The 17,489-nt window shown below is 56.7% G+C and overlaps 1 protein-coding gene and 1 long non-coding RNA gene across 5 annotated transcripts in view; one reads left to right on the forward strand and one right to left on the reverse strand.

The window, feature by feature from the left end:
- Window positions 1–3,241: 3,241 nt before the first annotated feature.
- LOC135315160 (uncharacterized) lies at window positions 3,242–4,032 on the reverse strand. Its single transcript, XR_010374593.1, has 2 exons — window positions 3,926–4,032; window positions 3,242–3,396 (listed from the first exon to the last, which is right to left on the reverse strand). It is a non-coding gene; the product is annotated as an uncharacterized LOC135315160 (long non-coding RNA).
- The window catches only part of PEMT (phosphatidylethanolamine N-methyltransferase), a 45,782-nt gene continuing 32,216 nt past the window's right edge, over window positions 3,924–17,489 (forward strand). The window contains exons 1-2 of one of the 4 annotated variants that reach the window (XM_064461482.1): window positions 3,924–4,032; window positions 8,088–8,195. In XM_064461482.1, the coding sequence (XP_064317552.1) occupies window positions 8,103–8,195 (93 nt within the window). In that variant the 5' untranslated portion in view covers window positions 3,924–4,032; window positions 8,088–8,102. Of the gene's footprint in view, window positions 4,033–4,224; window positions 4,354–8,087; window positions 8,196–14,901; window positions 15,016–17,489 lie in introns of those variants that run through there. The other 3 variants (XM_064461480.1, XM_064461479.1, XM_064461481.1) reach the window with 3 other exon arrangements.

Raw genomic sequence — 17,489 nt, forward strand, 5'->3', positions numbered from 1 at the left:
ATCCTGCTCCCGCAGGTCTTAGTACTTCTTGTTGCTAATTTTTTCTTTCAGGAAAGCATCTCCCATGGGCAAACCTGCCTGGCAGGATGCCCCGACGCCAACACAGGCAACCTCAGCTTTCAATAGTGACAAGCCTCCCACGCCGTGACACGTCCCCTTCGCAGGGGCTGCTGTTCGATGACTGCTCTAGGGGCAGATCTCAAGCTCCCAAGCATTTGGCTCCAGTTTCTGGCTCATGCTGATACACGGAGGAGCTGGAAGCAAAGCATCCTCTTCCCAGCCTGGCTTTCAGTTTGGGAGCATGTCAGGCTTTTGGAGAATTTAGGTACATAGAGTTGATTTTGGTTACTCTCTGCATCCCTGGGCATTTAACGGAACGCAAGAAGCAGTCAGGGGATGGAAAGAAGGGAAGGAGCAGCTGCTTCTCCAGATTTACAGGGATCAGCAGCCGAGCGAGTCCCCAGCATTAACCAGGGTGTAACTGGGAGCAGAGTCCGACTCACATACCATATGTTCCCAATCCACCGTGTTCAATCAAGCCTAATAAAATTGATAGGGGAGCATTGAAAATCTCGTGATTAATTCTTTATGATCTGTAACAGGGGAGCTGTGTGCCAATTACTCGAGTAAATCATTCATCAGAATATAAATAGAGCTAACCTCCAGCACAAACACTAGAGGATTTCCACTAGGATTGCAGGTCTGGATTGCAGCATTGCACCGCTGGTGACAACGTGTTATCTGATGGAGGACAGAAGAATATCTGCAATTTTGCTGCTTCTGCCCAAGGTTTCAGCTCTGTGCTCCAGCGCTATTTGCTTCTCTTTAGGCTTGCAATGCCATCCTTTACCATGTGTTTTGATACTCTGTCCTTGATCTCCATGATCCATCAGTCCAAGCCCTTGGAGGTTTGCAAGGGTTAAACCCATGGGGGTCAGCTTTATTCCAGGGCAGGTTTGAGTATGTGGACCATGACATAGCCCTTGGGGAAGGGGACGCAAAGGACTGGGAAAAAGGCCCCAGCCCCACACTGCGCCCATGGGACCTCTGTCAGCAAGGGACGTAGGTGGGGTGAGACCGGGCAGATGGCAAGCTCGGGTATGAGAAACCAAGGTCGCCGCCCTTTCCAGTGACCACCAAGGCCCACGGGGGACAACCGTAAAGTCTGGTTTGCCTGGCTGGAGCGATGGGTGAGAGGGGAGTTATAGGAGCTGCAGGCAAGCAGGGGAGTTCATGAGCTTGTCCTGCTTCGCAGAGGATGGCAGCAGGAGTTGCCTGCAGAATGTGGAAGCTGTGTGCGCTTCATATCCCCTTTTCCCTTTTTCTCAGCAAGGAAACCCATCCTTTGGCCTGGAAGCTTTCTCCTGGGCTCGTAAGGAGAGACGTCCCTCTGTGCTGAAGTTGACCTGGCTACAGTTTCCCAACCAATGTCCCATTTCTAAGGCAAACCCACCCGACAGCATTCCCTGCCCTGGATTTCCACATGTTGGGAGCCCCCTGGGCCTCCTTGTGTTTGAAATGCTCCTGAGCAAACTGCAGCTTGCTGAGCCGCACTGTCCTGCTAACTCACAGGCAGCGAGCATCCTTCACTGGAGTGACATGAGCATCCTTCACCGGACTGACGCACGCATGCACTGCTGAGCTGCACGCGATGAGCGTGTCAAACGTGTGGAAACCCTTCGGTGCCGCTGCAGCAGATGCCAGCAGAAGCAACGGTGGCTGCACAATCCCTCTGTGCCATTAACAGCTGCCAACTGGCGAGCCAGCTTCCAGTCCTCCCTCTGACAGGGCAGCTCATCGCCGCCGTTACGAATGACTTGTTTAAAGTGCCTTCTGCCCACGCAGGCATTTGCAGTTCCATATTCATCGGTGACCTCTTGGGGTTGTGGTGGGATTTCAAAGGGCGCTGGGGGCGGTTCAAGCTGAGAAGGGACTTGGGAAAGCCAAGGGCAATGCCCTCTTCCTTAGCTCGGTGCTCGGAAACGGAGAGCTGGATAAAAGGCATGCCACAGGGAGAAGGGGAGGGATGGGGACACAAAGAAAAATCCAGCCCTGCAGAAAGCCCTCTTTGTCTCCTTCACAGCTGCTGGGATGTTTCCGAGGTGGGATGGAGGCCGGCACAGAGGGGCCCCACCGCTGCAAAGACCCCCTGTCCCTCTAATGTGGAAAATGTTCCCTGGACAGGGGATTTGGCACCAGGAATAGTGTGGGGGCTCTGCTGTGATTCCCCGCCCCAAACTCAGATGAGCTGATGGTAGGACACTGGCTCCTGCAGCACATGCCTTCACTGGGTGCCCCCCAATGTGGGGTGACAGGGCAGATGTGCTCATGACAGCCCAGCTCTGCTGGCCTCGAGAGAGGAGCCCGTAAGACAGCTCATCCTTCTGCGCCTCCTCACTGTCCATCCCTCCCTCCATCTCTCGGCCAGACCCATTTCTCCTTCCAGCCTCCCACTGCATCCTTGTCCTTTCCCAGCTGGCAGTGCTGGCAGCACCGGGCTGTCCTCCTGCTGCAGCCGGGAGGATGGTTTGGAGAAGGTTTCTTCCCGCTAATTCCCTCCCCAGGGGGGACATTTCCTCCCCTCTGAACACAGCCATCACTGCTTTCCCCACTGCATCCCCTTCGCTCTCCCTGCTGCCCCAAGCACCCAGCTGGTGGGACTCGCAAAATAAACATCCTCCCATCTGCTCCCGCACCCCAGCCTGGGAGATGACAGAGGCGATAATTACACACTTGGCACAGCAAAATTATCCAGCGCAAGGGAGAAGAGGCCGGAAGCAGCTGGAGATCATCCACAGGGAATGCTGCTCCCACCCACAGTGCCATCATACATGCCTCACCCTGAACCAGACCGGTGCTGCTATTTGCATGGTGAACATGCTTGTGGGGCCCAGGCAGGATGGGGCCCAGCCCTGTGTGAGCACCCCGAGTGCAGGAGCTGACCCTGCAGGTGGGGAGGTGGGGATGTGCTGGTGCAGCGAGGGGTTTGGAGCAGCAGAACTAAGGCAAGGCAGTTTCCCATGGGGCACAGAGCTGTAGCTGGGATCCCCTGGGTTTCCTGAAGCGCAACCTCCATTTTGTCAGGGAGGGTTTCATGTGAGCCATCACTCATGCCCGCCAAGGGCATTTTCGGTGCCCGCCAAGGGCACGAGTGCTCGGATGTCCCATCCCTTCCCCACTCCCGTGAGATCTCTGGGAAGGACATCTGCAGCTCATTCAAGAGGCTTCCTTCATATCAAACTCCCTTCTGAAGAAAATTTATTTCCCCTCAAAGGAGGGTCTGCAAAAGTGGATGGTCCATGCAGAGACCCTCCGAGGTCTGCGGGGATCATACTACCTGCCATGCGCAGGCAGGTCTGGGACCGCAGCCCATGAGGTGCATCAACCAGAAACATCCTAGAGAGGAGTGAAGAAGAGAAATAATACTCGTAGGAGTAATAACAGCAGTAAAAAAAAAAAAATTACACTTGCTGAGGGGAAAAGGGTACAGTGAATTGTCCTCAGAATACATCCAGGCTTGATGGCTTTACATTTTGCCCTGGAATTAGTAATATTGGGCATGCAATGTTTAATTTCCACGGCCTTTCTGGTACCAGGAAGCCACTGGAGCTGTTTCGCTCCCCCTGGTCCTGGTGTAACCGCTGAAGAGGGGCAGGGGTACGGGCAGGGGTACGGGCAGGGGTACGGGCAGGGGTACGGGCAGGGGTACGGGCAGGGGTACGGGCAGGGGTCGGTGGGGCCGGGTCTCTGCCCCCACCCGCAGCGCTGGCACACCGATTTCTTGCCCACTCTCCCCTCCGGGGTGTTTCACCCCCGCTCCCACGCACGGCCCTACGCCGGGTGACCGGTGGGGCGAAGCCCTGTCCTCCGGGGGCCCCGTTCCTCCCGCTCCGTCGGAGGGGGGGGGGTAGCCCGGTTGCCTCACCGGGCAGGGTCGAAGTCCAGGCGGCGGCAGCTCGGGCCGCCCTCCCCGCTGCCGCGGCCGGACACACGCTCGCAGCCCGCGACGGAGGCGACCGGGCCCGTGGCGAGGTCAGTGCTTCCCCCGCGGCCCGGCCCGGCCCGGCGCGGCCCGGCCCGGCTCCCCCCGCGCTGCCGCGGCCCGACCGGCGGCGGCGGCGGCGGCGGAGGCGGAGGCGGGACGACGCTTCCTGTCAGCGCCACCGCGGGGCTCGGCGCGGGGCCGGCCCCGGGCGGGGGAGGCGGCGGCGGTGGCGGTGCGACCCCGGCCCCGCGGCCATGGCGGGGGGGCCCGGGCCGGTCGCGGGGCGGCGGGCGGCGGCGGCGGCAGGCGGGGGCCGGCCCTTCCCGCGGGAGTGCTGCGAAGGGCTGGGCGGCCTGGAGTACGGCCAGGTACCGGCGGGGCCGGGCGAGGGGGCGGGCGGGCAGCGCCGGGCTCGCTGCGGCCCCGGGAGAGGGCCCGGGATGGGCCGCTGCCGCTCGGCTGTGTGTGTGTGTGGGTGACCCGGGCCCCCCCGTCCCGGCCTCTCCCGGGGCTCCGCGGGGCTGGTTGGCACCAGAGGTGGCGATAACCCCCCCGGGCTGTGCCTGCAGGTGCAGCAGGCCCCGGGGACGCTCGGTGCCCCGTGCCCGAGGCGCACCCGCCACCGGCCCTGGCCTGCTTGCACCCAGGCTACGACGGCACGCTCCAGCCACGTGGCAAGGGCTGCACCAGCACTGCACGGGAGTCCCATGGGCGCTGCTGCCGGCTCACATGGGTGCCTGTGCAGCTCTCACCCGGGTGCCTCTCACACAGGTGCCCATGCAGCTCTTGCCCAGGTGCCTCTCACCCAGGTGCCCATGCTGCTCTTGCCCAGGTGGCCATGCAGCTCTGGCCTGGGTGCCCGTGCAGCTCTTGCCCAGGTGCCTCTCACCCTGGTGGCCATGCAGCTCTCACACAGGTACCCATGCAGCTCTGGCCTGGGTGGCCTGGCAGCTCTGGCCTGAGTAGCCATGTGGCTCTCACCCGGGTGCCCCTCACCTGGATGGCCATGCAGCACTTGTCCAGGTGCCTCTCACCCTGGTGGCCGTGCAGCTTTGGCCCGGGCAGCCATGCAGCTCTCGCCTGGTTGCCTCTCACCTGGGTGCCCGTGCAGCTCTGGCCTGAGTGACCGTGCAGCTCTGGCCCACGTGGCCATGTAGCTCTGGCCCATGTGGCCTTGCAGCTCTGGCCTGGGTGCCTGTGTAGCTGTCGTCCGGGTGCCTCTCACCCAGGTGGCTCTGCACCTCTTGCCGGGTGGCCTTGCAGCTCTGGCCTGGGTAGCCACGCGGCTCTCACCCAGGTGCCCCTCACCTGGATGGCCATGCAGCTCTTGCCCAGGTGCCTCTCACCCTGGTGGCCGTGCAGCTCTGGCCCAGGTGGCCATGCAGCTCTCGCCTGGTTGCCTCTCACCCGGGTGGCCATGCAGCTCTGGCCCGGGTGGCCATGCAGCTCTGGCCCGGGTGGCCGTGCAGCTCTGGCCTGGGTGGCCATGCAGCTCTGGCCTGGGTGGCTGTGCAGCTCTGGCCCGGGTGGCCATGCAGCTCTCGCCTGGTTGCCTCTCACCCGGGTGGCCATGCAGCTCTGGCCCAGGTGGCCATGCAGCTCTCGCCTGGTTGCCTCTCACCCGGGTGGCCATGCAGCTCTGGCCCAGGTGGCCATGCAGCTCTGGCCTGGTTGCCTCTCACCCGGGTGGCCATGCAGCTCTGGCCCAGGTGGCCATGCAGCTCTCGCCTGGTTGCCTCTCACCTGGGTGGCCATGCAGCTCTGGCCTGGGTGGCCGTGCAGCTCTGGCCTGGGTGGCCATGCAGCTCTGGCCTGGGTGGCCGTGCAGCTCTGGCCTGGTTGCCTCTCACCCGGGTGGCCATGCAGCTCTGGCCCGGGTGGCCATGCAGCTCTGGCCTGGGTGGCCATGCAGCTCTGGCCTGGGTGGCCGTGCAGCTCTGGCCTGGTTGCCTCTCACCCGGGTGGCCATGCAGCTCTGGCCCGGGTGGCCATGCAGCTCTGGCCCGGGTGGCCGTGCAGCTCTGGCCTGGTTGCCTCTCACCCGGGTGGCCATGCAGCTCTGGCCCGGGTGGCCATGCAGCTCTGGCCCGGGTGGCCATGCAGCTCTGGCCTGGGTGGCCGTGCAGCTCTGGCCTGGTTGCCTCTCACCCGGGTGGCCATGCAGCTCTGGCCTGGGTGGCCGTGCAGCTCTGGCCTGGGTGGCCGTGCAGCTCTGGCCCGGGTGGCTATGCAGCTTTCATCCTCCCTGGCTTTGGGGCTGCAGGCAAGCGGGCAGCGTTTGCCACCGTTACTTATTGCCGGTCAGGGAGGAGGGGGCAAAGTTGAATGTTCTGTGCCTGTTAAGTGGCTGTCCCAGCAGCTTGCAGAGACAGCTCATCCTAATGGGCTCCCCTTTTATCCCTAAAAGCACATAGTAGGCACAGGCCAATCTGCCTCCCACTGGCAGCGGTGAATTTGGTTGTTGAGGAGGAGAAAAGAAGGTGAGTGCAATGTTAACGATGTTGCCAGCCAGGAGTTAGTAGGTCAAGAAGCTTTTGTTCAGCCCGTGCTGGCAGTGTGCTCAGTGCCGTACGAAACGAGAGGAAAGAAGCTGTCCTGATCCCACGGGTTTGCAATTGAAGTGGGACCAGACAGTTCGGCCCCGGCGCCAGCGGCTGTCTCAGTGCCCAGGTTACAGCTTGACAGCTGGTTTGAAGGGATGAGGTCTGGTGGTAAAGGGCTGCTGGGGGTAAAGGGAGGGGAGGAGAGGCCGGGGAGGGTGGGAATAGGGGGAGATGGGTCAGGATCTGCCCTGGGGGCTGTTCCCACTATTCCTCGCCAGCACCCGTTAGCACCTGTGATCCGAGGGCTCGTATGGAGGAGCGTGGGGGAGCTGGGGCTGCGGCAGTTTGAAGGCAGTGGTGCCCCCCGGTGCGGATCCCCCCGTTTCTCTGGGGGCGACATGGCCTTTGCTCATGCACTTTGCACTGCGAGTGGTCGTGGCTGTGCAGGAGGCACCTGGAGTGGCTGGATGTGCCTTGGGACAGTGCGGGAGCTTTTGCTCTTGGCCAGGAGAGATGGCAGGTAGCAGCCCCTCTCCGTGAATCCCACTGCAGCTCTGGCTCCTTCACGGAACTCGTGAGGAGCCAGTGGGAATTGCTGTCCTGGATGGGTGAGGTGGAGCCGATGCCTTTTCAAGCCTGTCCTGTTCCCTGGCATCCAAAGGACTTGCAAACACAGCTGTGTTTGGGAAGCAAAATCCTTCCACGTCTCGATGGTGTCTTGATTTTGATTCAAGCGAGGGAAGGGCTTGGGCTGGGTTATTCTGTCTTTTGTTTTCAAAGTTTTTGGAAAAAAAACAAACCCACTGGCTGTTTTTCATCCAAATACCACTGTGAGGAGAGGGGGTGGGAGGGAGGAGCAGCATGGCTTATTGTACAGAAAAATGCTGACAATGTCAGGGAGCCATCCTGGGAAAAATATCTCTTAAAAGAAGAAAGGGGGAAAAGTAACAGCGCTTTTTGTTGTTGTTGTTGTCATTAAGTAGGACAGGAGAGTCTTTTGCAGCTTCTTACAATGCAAATGCATCCCCCTTCACTGTGGCGAGGGTTTCCATCACTCTTACTTCATGGAAGGCAAGTTTGAGACTGACACAGTTCATTGCTTGGAGTTTCCACGCAGACCAGCATCCCTGGGAAAGCCCTCCGCTCCCAGGGACACCGAGGCACTGTGAGATGGTGCTCCCTTTCCTGCGGCTTGGAAACACGCTTGGCTTGGCAGCTGCCCCGGAGGGCTGGTGCTCGTCCTGACAGCAGCAGTGTCCTCGCAGTTCCCGTGTCCTTCTGGGCACTGCTGGAAACACAGGGCTCCCTGAGAGCCCTGTGGCCCCGAGCTGTGGGGGAAGCCAGCTTGGAGAAGCCCCCACCCCTCTTCTTGGCTCTGCAGCCTGACATAGCGCTTTGCAAGCTGTAACAAGGTGTTGCTTGGGGGCCGTTAAAAGATTTGTCCACTCTTGCAGGGCAGCTGATGCATTTGGTTTGAGATGAAGTGCCCCGTATTTGGGTGCAATGCCCGGTGCCCCTGCAGGAATCCGTGCCCCCAGTAACTGGCTCTCCCTCCCCAGGTGGATGTGACAGCCATGGCGCGGCTCTTCAGCTACGTGGACGTGACCGACTCTGGCTTCATTGCAGCTGTCCTCTCCATCGCCTTCAACCCGTTCTTCTGGAATGTGGTAAGAGCTGCCTGCATGCCGGCCACCCTGTTGTTTTTAGCCTTCCTTAGCCAGCTACAGGGGGGAACTCCTTTGGGCTGCACTGACCAAAAAACCTCTTTTGGGGAGGTCTGCTGGGCTGGGGTGAGTGCTGCTCAGTTATTAGGCATTAGAAGAGGATGAGCAGGGAGCTGTGCTGCAGGGAGAGCTCCAGGCTGGGGGTGGCTGTGATGGGTGTGACAGAGGAGGTGAAGGTGGGAGCCACCGTAGGATGCAGGAGGAATTAGGAACTGAGCTTGGGAGAGGGGACAGAGCAATTAAACCCATCCTTCAGCCACCTCCTGCTGTGCCTCCCACCCCAGCAGCCAGGCCCTGGTCACCACTGGGGCTGAGCATAAATGGCATTAGCCCCTGGTGGGGGGCTGCACTGAATACATGGCCTGCTGCTTCCCCTTGAAATAGGTTGGCAGCCGGTTTTGTGGATGGCAGGAAGCAAAAACAGTCAGCCAGAAGTTAACCTGAAGAAATTCCCCCTCCATCATGCTGCAGGGTCTGGCAAAGAGCTGCAGAGCTGGCAGCAAGCCAGCCCTAAGCAGGAGCAGGGATACCTGCGCATGGGTGATGCTCGCTGTCCCTGTGGGTGCCATACTGTCTGCTGGGTGCTTCGGGAGCCGAGATTGGAAAAGTCTCTGCTGCCCTTTACCGCTGCGGTTTGCTACCTCCCTGCAAGGGCAGCGAGAATCATTGCCGGCTCCGTTGTGGAGCGTTGCAGAGCCAGTGTGCCAAGCGGGGAGCCCAGGCCGGCTGCAGCATGAGGTGACTCGCACCCCGCAGCACCCTCGGCAGCACAGCTGAGGTGTGGGGTGAAACCTTCTCCCTGTGAGCACTCGTGGGAACAGGATGTCATCTCAGCCAAGATTCCCAAAAACGCCCGCCAAACCTCTCCGCAGGGATTCCTCACCCTGTGGAAGTCTCCTTAAAAAGGCTTTATTTTTCCAGAGGGGGAGGACTCGGCTCTCTCTGAGCGTGGGGGCTCTTGAGATTGTCTCATGCTGGGCTTTGGAAAAGCGAGGCCCTCCTGGCTGTGAGTCACTTTGGAAACCTCTGTCGGAGCTCTTTGTTGCAGCCTCCCTAATTTTTCATGCAACTCATTATTAAAAAGTCTCACGACTTTTTAATGCGAACTAGAATATGCCACATTATTTCGACTTCGGAGTCATCATTTAGCATAAAGAATCAATGAACAAGAAGATTTAGGATGTGGTCTCTGGGGGGAGAGACCGGCTCCAGCGAGAAACTGCATAAAAGGGAAAGAAAAAAAGTACTTTATTAGCGTCTGCTGCTACGCCTGCAACTCATGGGACGCCTGCAGCTTGGGAAATAGCGTTGCTTTTTGGATCAAGAGCTTGGCTGCTGTTAAAGGACAGGGAAATCTGATGTAACAGCAGGAAGTTCATTGCTCTGCGTTGCTGTTGTCCCCTTGCAGTGTTTGAAGAGCATTGCCGTTGGCAGCAGGTGGCACTGCAAGCAAGACGTGCAGGGCCTGCGCCTGGGAGCAGAAGGCGTCTCTGCATGGGTTTGCAGTGAGCAGCCTGAGCTGGTGTGTTGGTGGAAAGCTCTGGGGAGGTGAGCGTGGCACTAGATGTTTCCCCGGCTGCAGCGGGCTGGGTGGCTCTCGCAGTCCGTGTGCCTCCGTCCGTACGCTTGCTCTGCCCAGGCCCCCGGGCATCTCCCTGGCATTTTCTGGCTCTGCCAGTCCTGTTGTGTGGCTCTTGTACCAGGCACTGCTGAAAGGCTCTTGCAGGGTGCTGGGGCACCTGCAGCCCTGAACAGTCCCCTGCTATCAGGTGCATTTTAGCAGGAACGGCCCCAGCCACCCCTGGATTTTCCCTGACCTGCTTCCTTTACCTCCTCCCCATCCTTTTTATTGATGTGATCAGTGTCCCCTGCCTGCATCTAGCCAGCAGCTCTTCTGTCTTCCTCTACATCCCTGCACAGGCTCCCTTTGTCTTTTGCTATTTGAGTTCCTTCCCGGCAGCTGAGATGGCTTCTGCATCTGAATTACTTTGGGCTTGCAGGAGCTTTAGTGCAAAGACTGGATTTCTGTGCAGTGCCAAGCACGCTATGCTCTCTGTGCTTAATAAGTAATATGGGGCCCTGGTCAAAAACCCTTCTGTGCATGAAATTCCTGATTTGGGTAGAAATTGGGTGGGGATGCATTGATTTAGTGCAGTGTCTTAATTCCCTGTTTCTGCTGAACTCTGGCCAGGTCTGCCTCTTGCAAAGTTTGGCGCCGAGTTGTCCTCACTGTGCAGTGCCTCTGAATAAATATGTGGTGGGGAAACCCCGGCTCCGTGCAGTGCTCAGCCGATGGAGAGGCGCATCTCGAGGCCTCAAGCATAGTGAGGCGTTTGCCCTGGTAAGCACCAGGCATGTTTCTTTGGGACAAAACCTGCAGGGTTTGGGGACAAAGCATGAACTCCAAAGGCTGTGGGGGAGCATGGCTCTGAAGAAAACCCTGGTGCTCACTGTGTTTATTTATGTACTTGGGTTAAGAGAGCAATTTAGAGGACCAGAGCCTAAATGGGGCAATTTGCAGGACTCCAGCTGGGCTGTGCTGATGCTCCCTCCTGTTCTCCACAGGGCAGGAAAGCTCTCCACAGAAGGCCTCAGGACTCCCAGTTCCCACCCTCCTCTCTGCAGGCATGTGCCCAGGGGGCACCATGAATGTCACCCCGGGGTCGCGTGTTGCATTTCCCCACCAAACCCAGTGTTTGCGCCCCCTCTTCTGCTTTCCCCTCTCTGTGCCAATAAGAATCCGACCCATCCCCGGGTGGCCTCCAGGTTGTGTTTTCCATGGCACGGCTTTAATGTGTTGCTGCACTCTTCTCTGGTTTTTTTTCCTTTTTTATTTCGTCTCTCCTCCTCATGCTGTCTCTGCTTCCCCACCCACTGCAGCTGTAATGAAAGGAGATGCTGGGAGCTACGATCCCATGTGAGGCAGGGTGCAGGTGAGGCCCTGAAAAGCAGCGGCGGAGCTGTTTTGGGGATGATGTCACTTAAAACTCCCCCAAAGATGTTCCATGCAGCCAGGAGACCTGAGCCACCGTGGGGCTGTTGAGGGGCACCCGGCAAGGAGTAGGTGCGTCGCTGGAGCTGTGCTGTTAAATGTTAATGAGCTTAGAGTGGTAGAAACTTCAATAAATCCCATCTGTGTTTGGAAAGCTGCAGAATGATGGGAGAAACTTCCCATCCCTTGGTAACTAAGGAAGGTACGAAATAACAGCTCCTCAGGGACAAATATTTTCAAGCCAGGGGAGGCCGATAACCTGCGTACGGGAGGCTTTAAAGAGCTCGCTGAGCCTTGGCACATGAGGAGTTTCTAGAAAGCTGGAAGGTTTCTGATATTCTCTCAATAGCAAACAGGCAAGTGGCATAGCGGTGAGCCAGGTAGTCTGACGTCCGTCATCACGCAAGCGAGTTTCAAGTGGGGAGCGCATCCATCAGCGATCCTTTTCTTGATTTGAGCCTCTTAAAAATTTACGGCTGGCGTCACGGACCAATTTAGAAATGGCACATCTTCAGCTGCCGCACCAAGAGCTTGCTCCCGCCATCACCTCCGGTGACCCCCTCGAGACACCCATGCATCTCACCAGAATCCGCAGGGCAGATCCTCAGATGTCACCATTAGGAACAGGCTTAGCATAATTTAGCATGATTTTAAAGAAAATAGACCCCATCAGACAAACGTGATTTTATTCTTCAACGTTGCAGCTTTTCCTGTTGAGGGTAACAAGATCTCTGTTCTAGACTTCTGTCAAGTGTTTAAACTGCATGAGGTTTTGATTAAAGAAGTAGTTGCACAGGGACCTGGGCTGACAACGCCTGGCTCCTGATGGATGTGTATCTCTTGGTTCATTTATTTTTAATTTCCCATCCTTTTCTCCTTTGGAGACTAGAGGAATCTGCCAAGTGGATAAGAAGTGCTTGTGCTGGTGGGGAGGGGGAAGTTTGCAGGTGCTGGCAGCCCGATTTCACCTACTTCTGACTGCTTCTTGCTAAACTCAGAGGAGGGTGCCTGACCCAAAACCTCCTCACGCTGCTGGGAAGCGGCTGGGAGCTCGGGAGCTGTTGGGATTCAGACCTCAGTGAGCCAAACTCTGAGAAACCTTCCGGGGACAGGAGAAAAGTGCCTGGTGCTGGGGATTTCAGCAGCTCTTGCTGTCTGTCTTACAGAAGGGCAGGACTGAGTGGTGGCTTGATGGTGATATGTTAGTACCTCGCTGGGGGAAGGAAATCGCAGGGTATGAAATGGCTGTGTGAGGGCTGGGACTGGAGCGGCAGGCAGAGCCTCGCAGGGAATACACCTCGGCGAGCTGAAGTTTACAGGGTTGCGAGATGAACAAGTCAGAGTGATTTAATGGGTCTTTTCTGGCCTTCAAATTCTACAAACCTGCAAGAGTTTCATGGGCTCCCCCACAAACCTCTGCCTGCCTGCCACCGTGGGTGAGAGCAGAAAAACAACCCTCAACCATCTTCTGGAAAGTGCTTTTAGATCCCGTTGTAGAAGCCAGAGCACAGCGACGATGATTATCTGCTTGTAGCAGATGCTAGATCAATAGCAGGGCTTCAAGCTACGCTGCAAGGCAATTGACTGCAGAAAGTGTTTCTTTATTGGGGTAAAGCTGGGCTTGCAATGAGGCTCAGATTCGCTCTTACATCTCTGGTCTTAAAGTGTCACCACCAGCTCTGATGCCTTTCATCCTTTGTGCAGGGAGAGGACGCACATTATTCGTAATTGGACTCTCTACCAGGCAGCAATAGCCGTTTTCATTTCCTACAATGCCTGAGAAAGAGCCAGGATTTGCTTTTTCCCCCCCCCCTCCCCTCCAAACAGCATTTAGTGGCAATTTTATTCTGAGTGACTTGGTAACGCTTCCCACTCAGGCGGCGAGGGCTTTGCAGCGATGCTGTAACGCATGCGGTGAGCAGACGGCATTGATTCTCTGGCCGTCTCGTAACAGAGTGAGCCCTGGCCGTGTGTGTAACACTGCACCTGTTTGGCTCCTAAATTTAGTTTTTCCAGTGTGTCGGCACCGCTGCGAGCCACATAAGAGGCACCAAAACTGGGTCGCATCCTCCATCCTGCCAGCTGGAGTGACACAATTAGGAGCGCTGTCACCTTGAGGGAGAGCCACATCCTTCATCCCAGCACCGCTTCCCTGCTACCTCCCAGCTAGGGGTGCTGGTTTCATCTAAATCCTCTTTAAGAAGCAATGCAATATCTTTTTACAATATCCTTGAAGGCTGGGCTGCCTGCGGCAGGGGGGAACATGGAGCCCAGCCTGGCCAGGCAGCTGCGAGCTGAGATGCTTCATCTGTGTGTCGAGCCAGGCGGGGTCTCAGCCCTCTGGGCTCCAAGGGAGGCAGTGGCAGTCATTCGAGCAGCTGCCCAGCCGCCGTGCACGGGTACCTGCCAAGGCAGGGTGTGCCTTTTGCGTGCCCATTCCTAGCGTGAATTTGGGATCCAGCTGGTGTGCGACGTGCCTGCTCAGCATTTCTCTAAATCGAGGTCAGAATCTGTCTCTAACCTCACAGTCCCCTATGGGGCCTCTGTGCATGGCCAAGCTGACCTGGAAAGCAACCTTCTTTTTTTAGCTTCTGCAGAATGCTTCCCTAGAAACCCAGGGCGCTTGTTATATATCCTGGACTTTTCTTGTTTAGTGTTTTAAAAATAAACTGCGGGCTGCTGGCAGCCCTGCTGGAATAAGTCATCACATGCACAAAAGATGAAAAACCATATTTAAGCCAAGAGTCTTGTTTCCATATGCATCAGAGGATTATCTGTAGACCCTAGAAGTTGGGAGAGGCCCTTTCCCCTCTGTCCCACTCCATCCCTATCCTGCCATGCTGCCGCTAAACACTTTCCCCTGTTGATGAGGTGCTGCTCAAAGATGTTAGTCTATGAAATGGCAGGTCTATGACCAACTGCATCCCACAGGAGAAGGCAAAAAATGCAGCTGGAGGCAAAAATGAAAGTAGTATGATCTACCCAGACCAGGAGGCGTGGAAGTGGCAGGTCCTCCCGTGTGACCCTGGGCTTTGGCAGCGTTTGTGCGTAGCCCTGGGACTGGGAGCTGCTGGAGCCCCGAGCGGGGAAACCCATTGCCTCCCTGGGGACACCGGCTGTCTGGGGGCAGGATGGGGGCTTCCCATTTTGTGCTAGTGTTGTGTGCTTGCTGCAATCGCAGACGTGAGCTGGGTGTTTTCTGGCTGTGCCATGGCGCAAACGATTTAGCAGAAGCCCGCCCAGTTCCCAGAAGGATGGGATCTCCCAAAATAGGCTGCTTTGACGAAGAAATGCAGAGACACGCAGTCTGCTGGGTGCTCTTGGGAGGTTATTTCCGTAAGACCTGCTGCCCAGCTTCCATCACGATGCAATTGCATCTCCTGTGTGCCTGGAGACTCATGGTGGGGAGGGACGCGTTGGGCTTTGATGGTGGGGTGCTGGGTCCAGCTTGCATCAGGCTGGTGGCACGCAGGTTTGTCACCCCAAAGAAAATGCTTCCTCGTTTTCTCTATTTTCTCCCTCCTTGATGGACTCCGAGGGGACACTTATCTCCAGTTGCTCACGTGGCAGTAGAAAATGGGTAGTAAAGTAGATTAGTAAATCAGTAAAGCAAAAACCTGCTTCTCTTTTCCACCTATATTATGTCCCCAATGACAGGAGTAGCTGGAAATGGCACTTGGCAGGAGCATCCCACATCCCTGCTCTCTTGAGTGTGAAGCCAGATCGTTCAGCATCCTGATCACAGCAGCACTTGGCGGGCACCAGTTCCTGGTAAATATTAGGAGCCTCATCTCAGTTAAAGCAAATAAGTATCTGTACTCCCCCCAGGGCTGCCTGCCTGCGTCGGCTCCTTTACATTCCCCTTTCTAAGGCACCCTGGCAAAGCTCTGAAACCCCTGTACCCCAGTGTTGGGGTTTAGCCCCAGCCAGCAACCAAGCACCACACAGCCGCTCGCTCATTCCCCCCTGGTGGGATGGGGGAGAGAATCAGGAGAGTAAAAGTGAGAAAACTCATGGGTTGAGATAAAGATAGTTTAATAGGTAAAATAAAAGCCACACGCGCAACCAAAGCAAACCAAGGGATTCCTTCACTCCTCCCCATGGGCAGGCAGGTGCTCAGCCATCTCTAGGAAAGCAGGGCTCCATCATGCGGAATGGTGGTTTCAGAAGACAAACGCCATCACTCCGAGTGTCCCCCCCTTCCTTCTTCTCCCCCCAGCTCTATACGCTGAGCATGACGCCATATGGTGTGGGACATCCCTGGGGTCAGCTGGGGTCAGCTGTCCCGGCTGTGCCCCCTCCCAGCTCCTTGTGCCGCTGGCAGAGCATGGGAAGCTGAAAAGCACTACTTAGCAACAACTAAAACATCTCCGCATTACAAACACTGTTTTTAGCACAAATCCAAAACAGAGCCCCGTATTAGCTACTGTGAAGAAAATTAACTCTCTCCCAGCTAAAACGAGGACACCCAGCCTGGGGAGAAGGGCAACGAAGCTGGGGCAGGGTCTGGAGAACAAGTGTGATGGGAAGGGGCTGAGGGAGCTGGGGGGGTTTAGCCTGGAGGAGGCTGAGGGGAGATCTTGTCGCTCTCTGCAACTGCCTGAGAAGGGGCTGTAGTGAGGGGGGGGCTGGTCTCTTCTCCCAAGGAACAAGTGACAGGATGAGAGGAAACGGACTCAAGAAGCATCAGGGGAAGTTTAGGTTGGATATTAGGGAAAATGTCTTCACTGCAGGAGTGCTCAGGCCTTGGCACAGGCTGCCCAGAGAGGTGGGGGAGTCACCGTCCGTCGGGGGGTTCAAACAATGTGTAGCCGTGGCACTTGGGGCCATGGTTTAGGAGGCCTGGGGTGTTGGGTTGGGGGTTGGACTTGATGATCCTGGAGGTCTTTTCCAACCTTGAGAAACAGTCAATTTGTGGAAGCTGGTGCTGGTGTATCACGTTGCTGGAAGACTTGAGCTATGGACATAGAGCGTGCCTGCGCAGTGGCTTCGGTTGGTACATTGTAGAGGGGTGGGAGCAGCGGCGCACCGGCTGTTCAGAGCAACGGGCTTTGATTTCCTGACCCAGGGGAAGGGCTGCGGAGTGGGAAAAAGCCTGATTTTCCTTTCCCTGCCAAGCCATCTGAACCTCCATGCTTGCTCATGTGCAGGGAAAGAGGGGCACCTCTCTCAGAAAATTACGAATTTGGTTGCCAGAAAAGCTGGAAGCCCTAGGCTTGCACACCTGCGTGCGCCTGCATCAAACTCCCCCATCTCCCAGCGGATGTTGGGGTCAGGGAGAGGAAGGCTGGCAGGAGCTCTTGATTTTCCCACGTGTCACTGAAATCATGAACCTCCGCGGTGCATTACCTAGTTGTCCGGATTTGGCAATGTCTTGCTTGTTTTTCTTCCCTTGCAAACCCTTTGTTATTCCCTCTCTTTACTCCTCCAGACCAGGCATGATGCAGCCATGGGCTTGTTCTGCAGGTCGGGACGTGCGAGCTGCTGCTTTGTCTGGCTGAAGGGTTTTCACTCGCTGTCTGTGTAGGCACAATCATTTTTGGTGTAATCCTTTTTGCGCTTTTGGGAAGAAAAAGCAGGCTGTGAGCAGCTCACACTCCTGAAGTGGGTGAAACGGAGATGGGTTTTAACAATTTTCTCTGCCTTTGGCTGTTGCGGGGAAGCCTGACCATCAGGGCTCACGGAACGCCTTCATCGCCTCCTTTGTGTGGTGGGAGGTTTGCTCATTATCTGGTTTGTGCTTCGCTTATAAAAGAAGCTGTAATTGTAGCAGCTCCTTGCCATAAAAGCACAAAGACGTTTTCAGGCAAGGAAAATGTATGTGCAGCTTTTATGATCCTTTACAGTACTCCTTCTGCCTACTTTTCTCACCTCCGGCCCTTTCTTCAGCATCAGCTCTGTGCCTGCCTGGTGCTCAGCGTGACCGCCTCTGGCTCGAGCCTCCCCTTTGCTGTAGAAATGCCCCTTTTAGAAAGAAAAAGTTAAGCGTCCTCCTTGTCAGTCTTGCTGAGTGAAGAGAAGAGGGACCCCAAATCCCTCCGTGTAGTCGGATGTTCCTATTCCTGCCTTTTTCCTCGGAGCTGTGTTTTCTGCGGTGAGGCCAACAGCAGATGCTCAGTCTGCAAAATCCTGGGGATGATTTTGAACTGGGAAGAAAACCCCCTTCCAACCATCTGTGACTGCCATGATCACCCGCAACAGGACCGGAGTAATACCAAATCAGATCACCGTGGGGCACGCGTGGC

Source organism: Phalacrocorax carbo, chromosome 10 (assembly GCF_963921805.1).
Source record: "Phalacrocorax carbo chromosome 10, bPhaCar2.1, whole genome shotgun sequence".
NCBI lineage: Eukaryota > Metazoa > Chordata > Aves > Suliformes > Phalacrocoracidae > Phalacrocorax > Phalacrocorax carbo.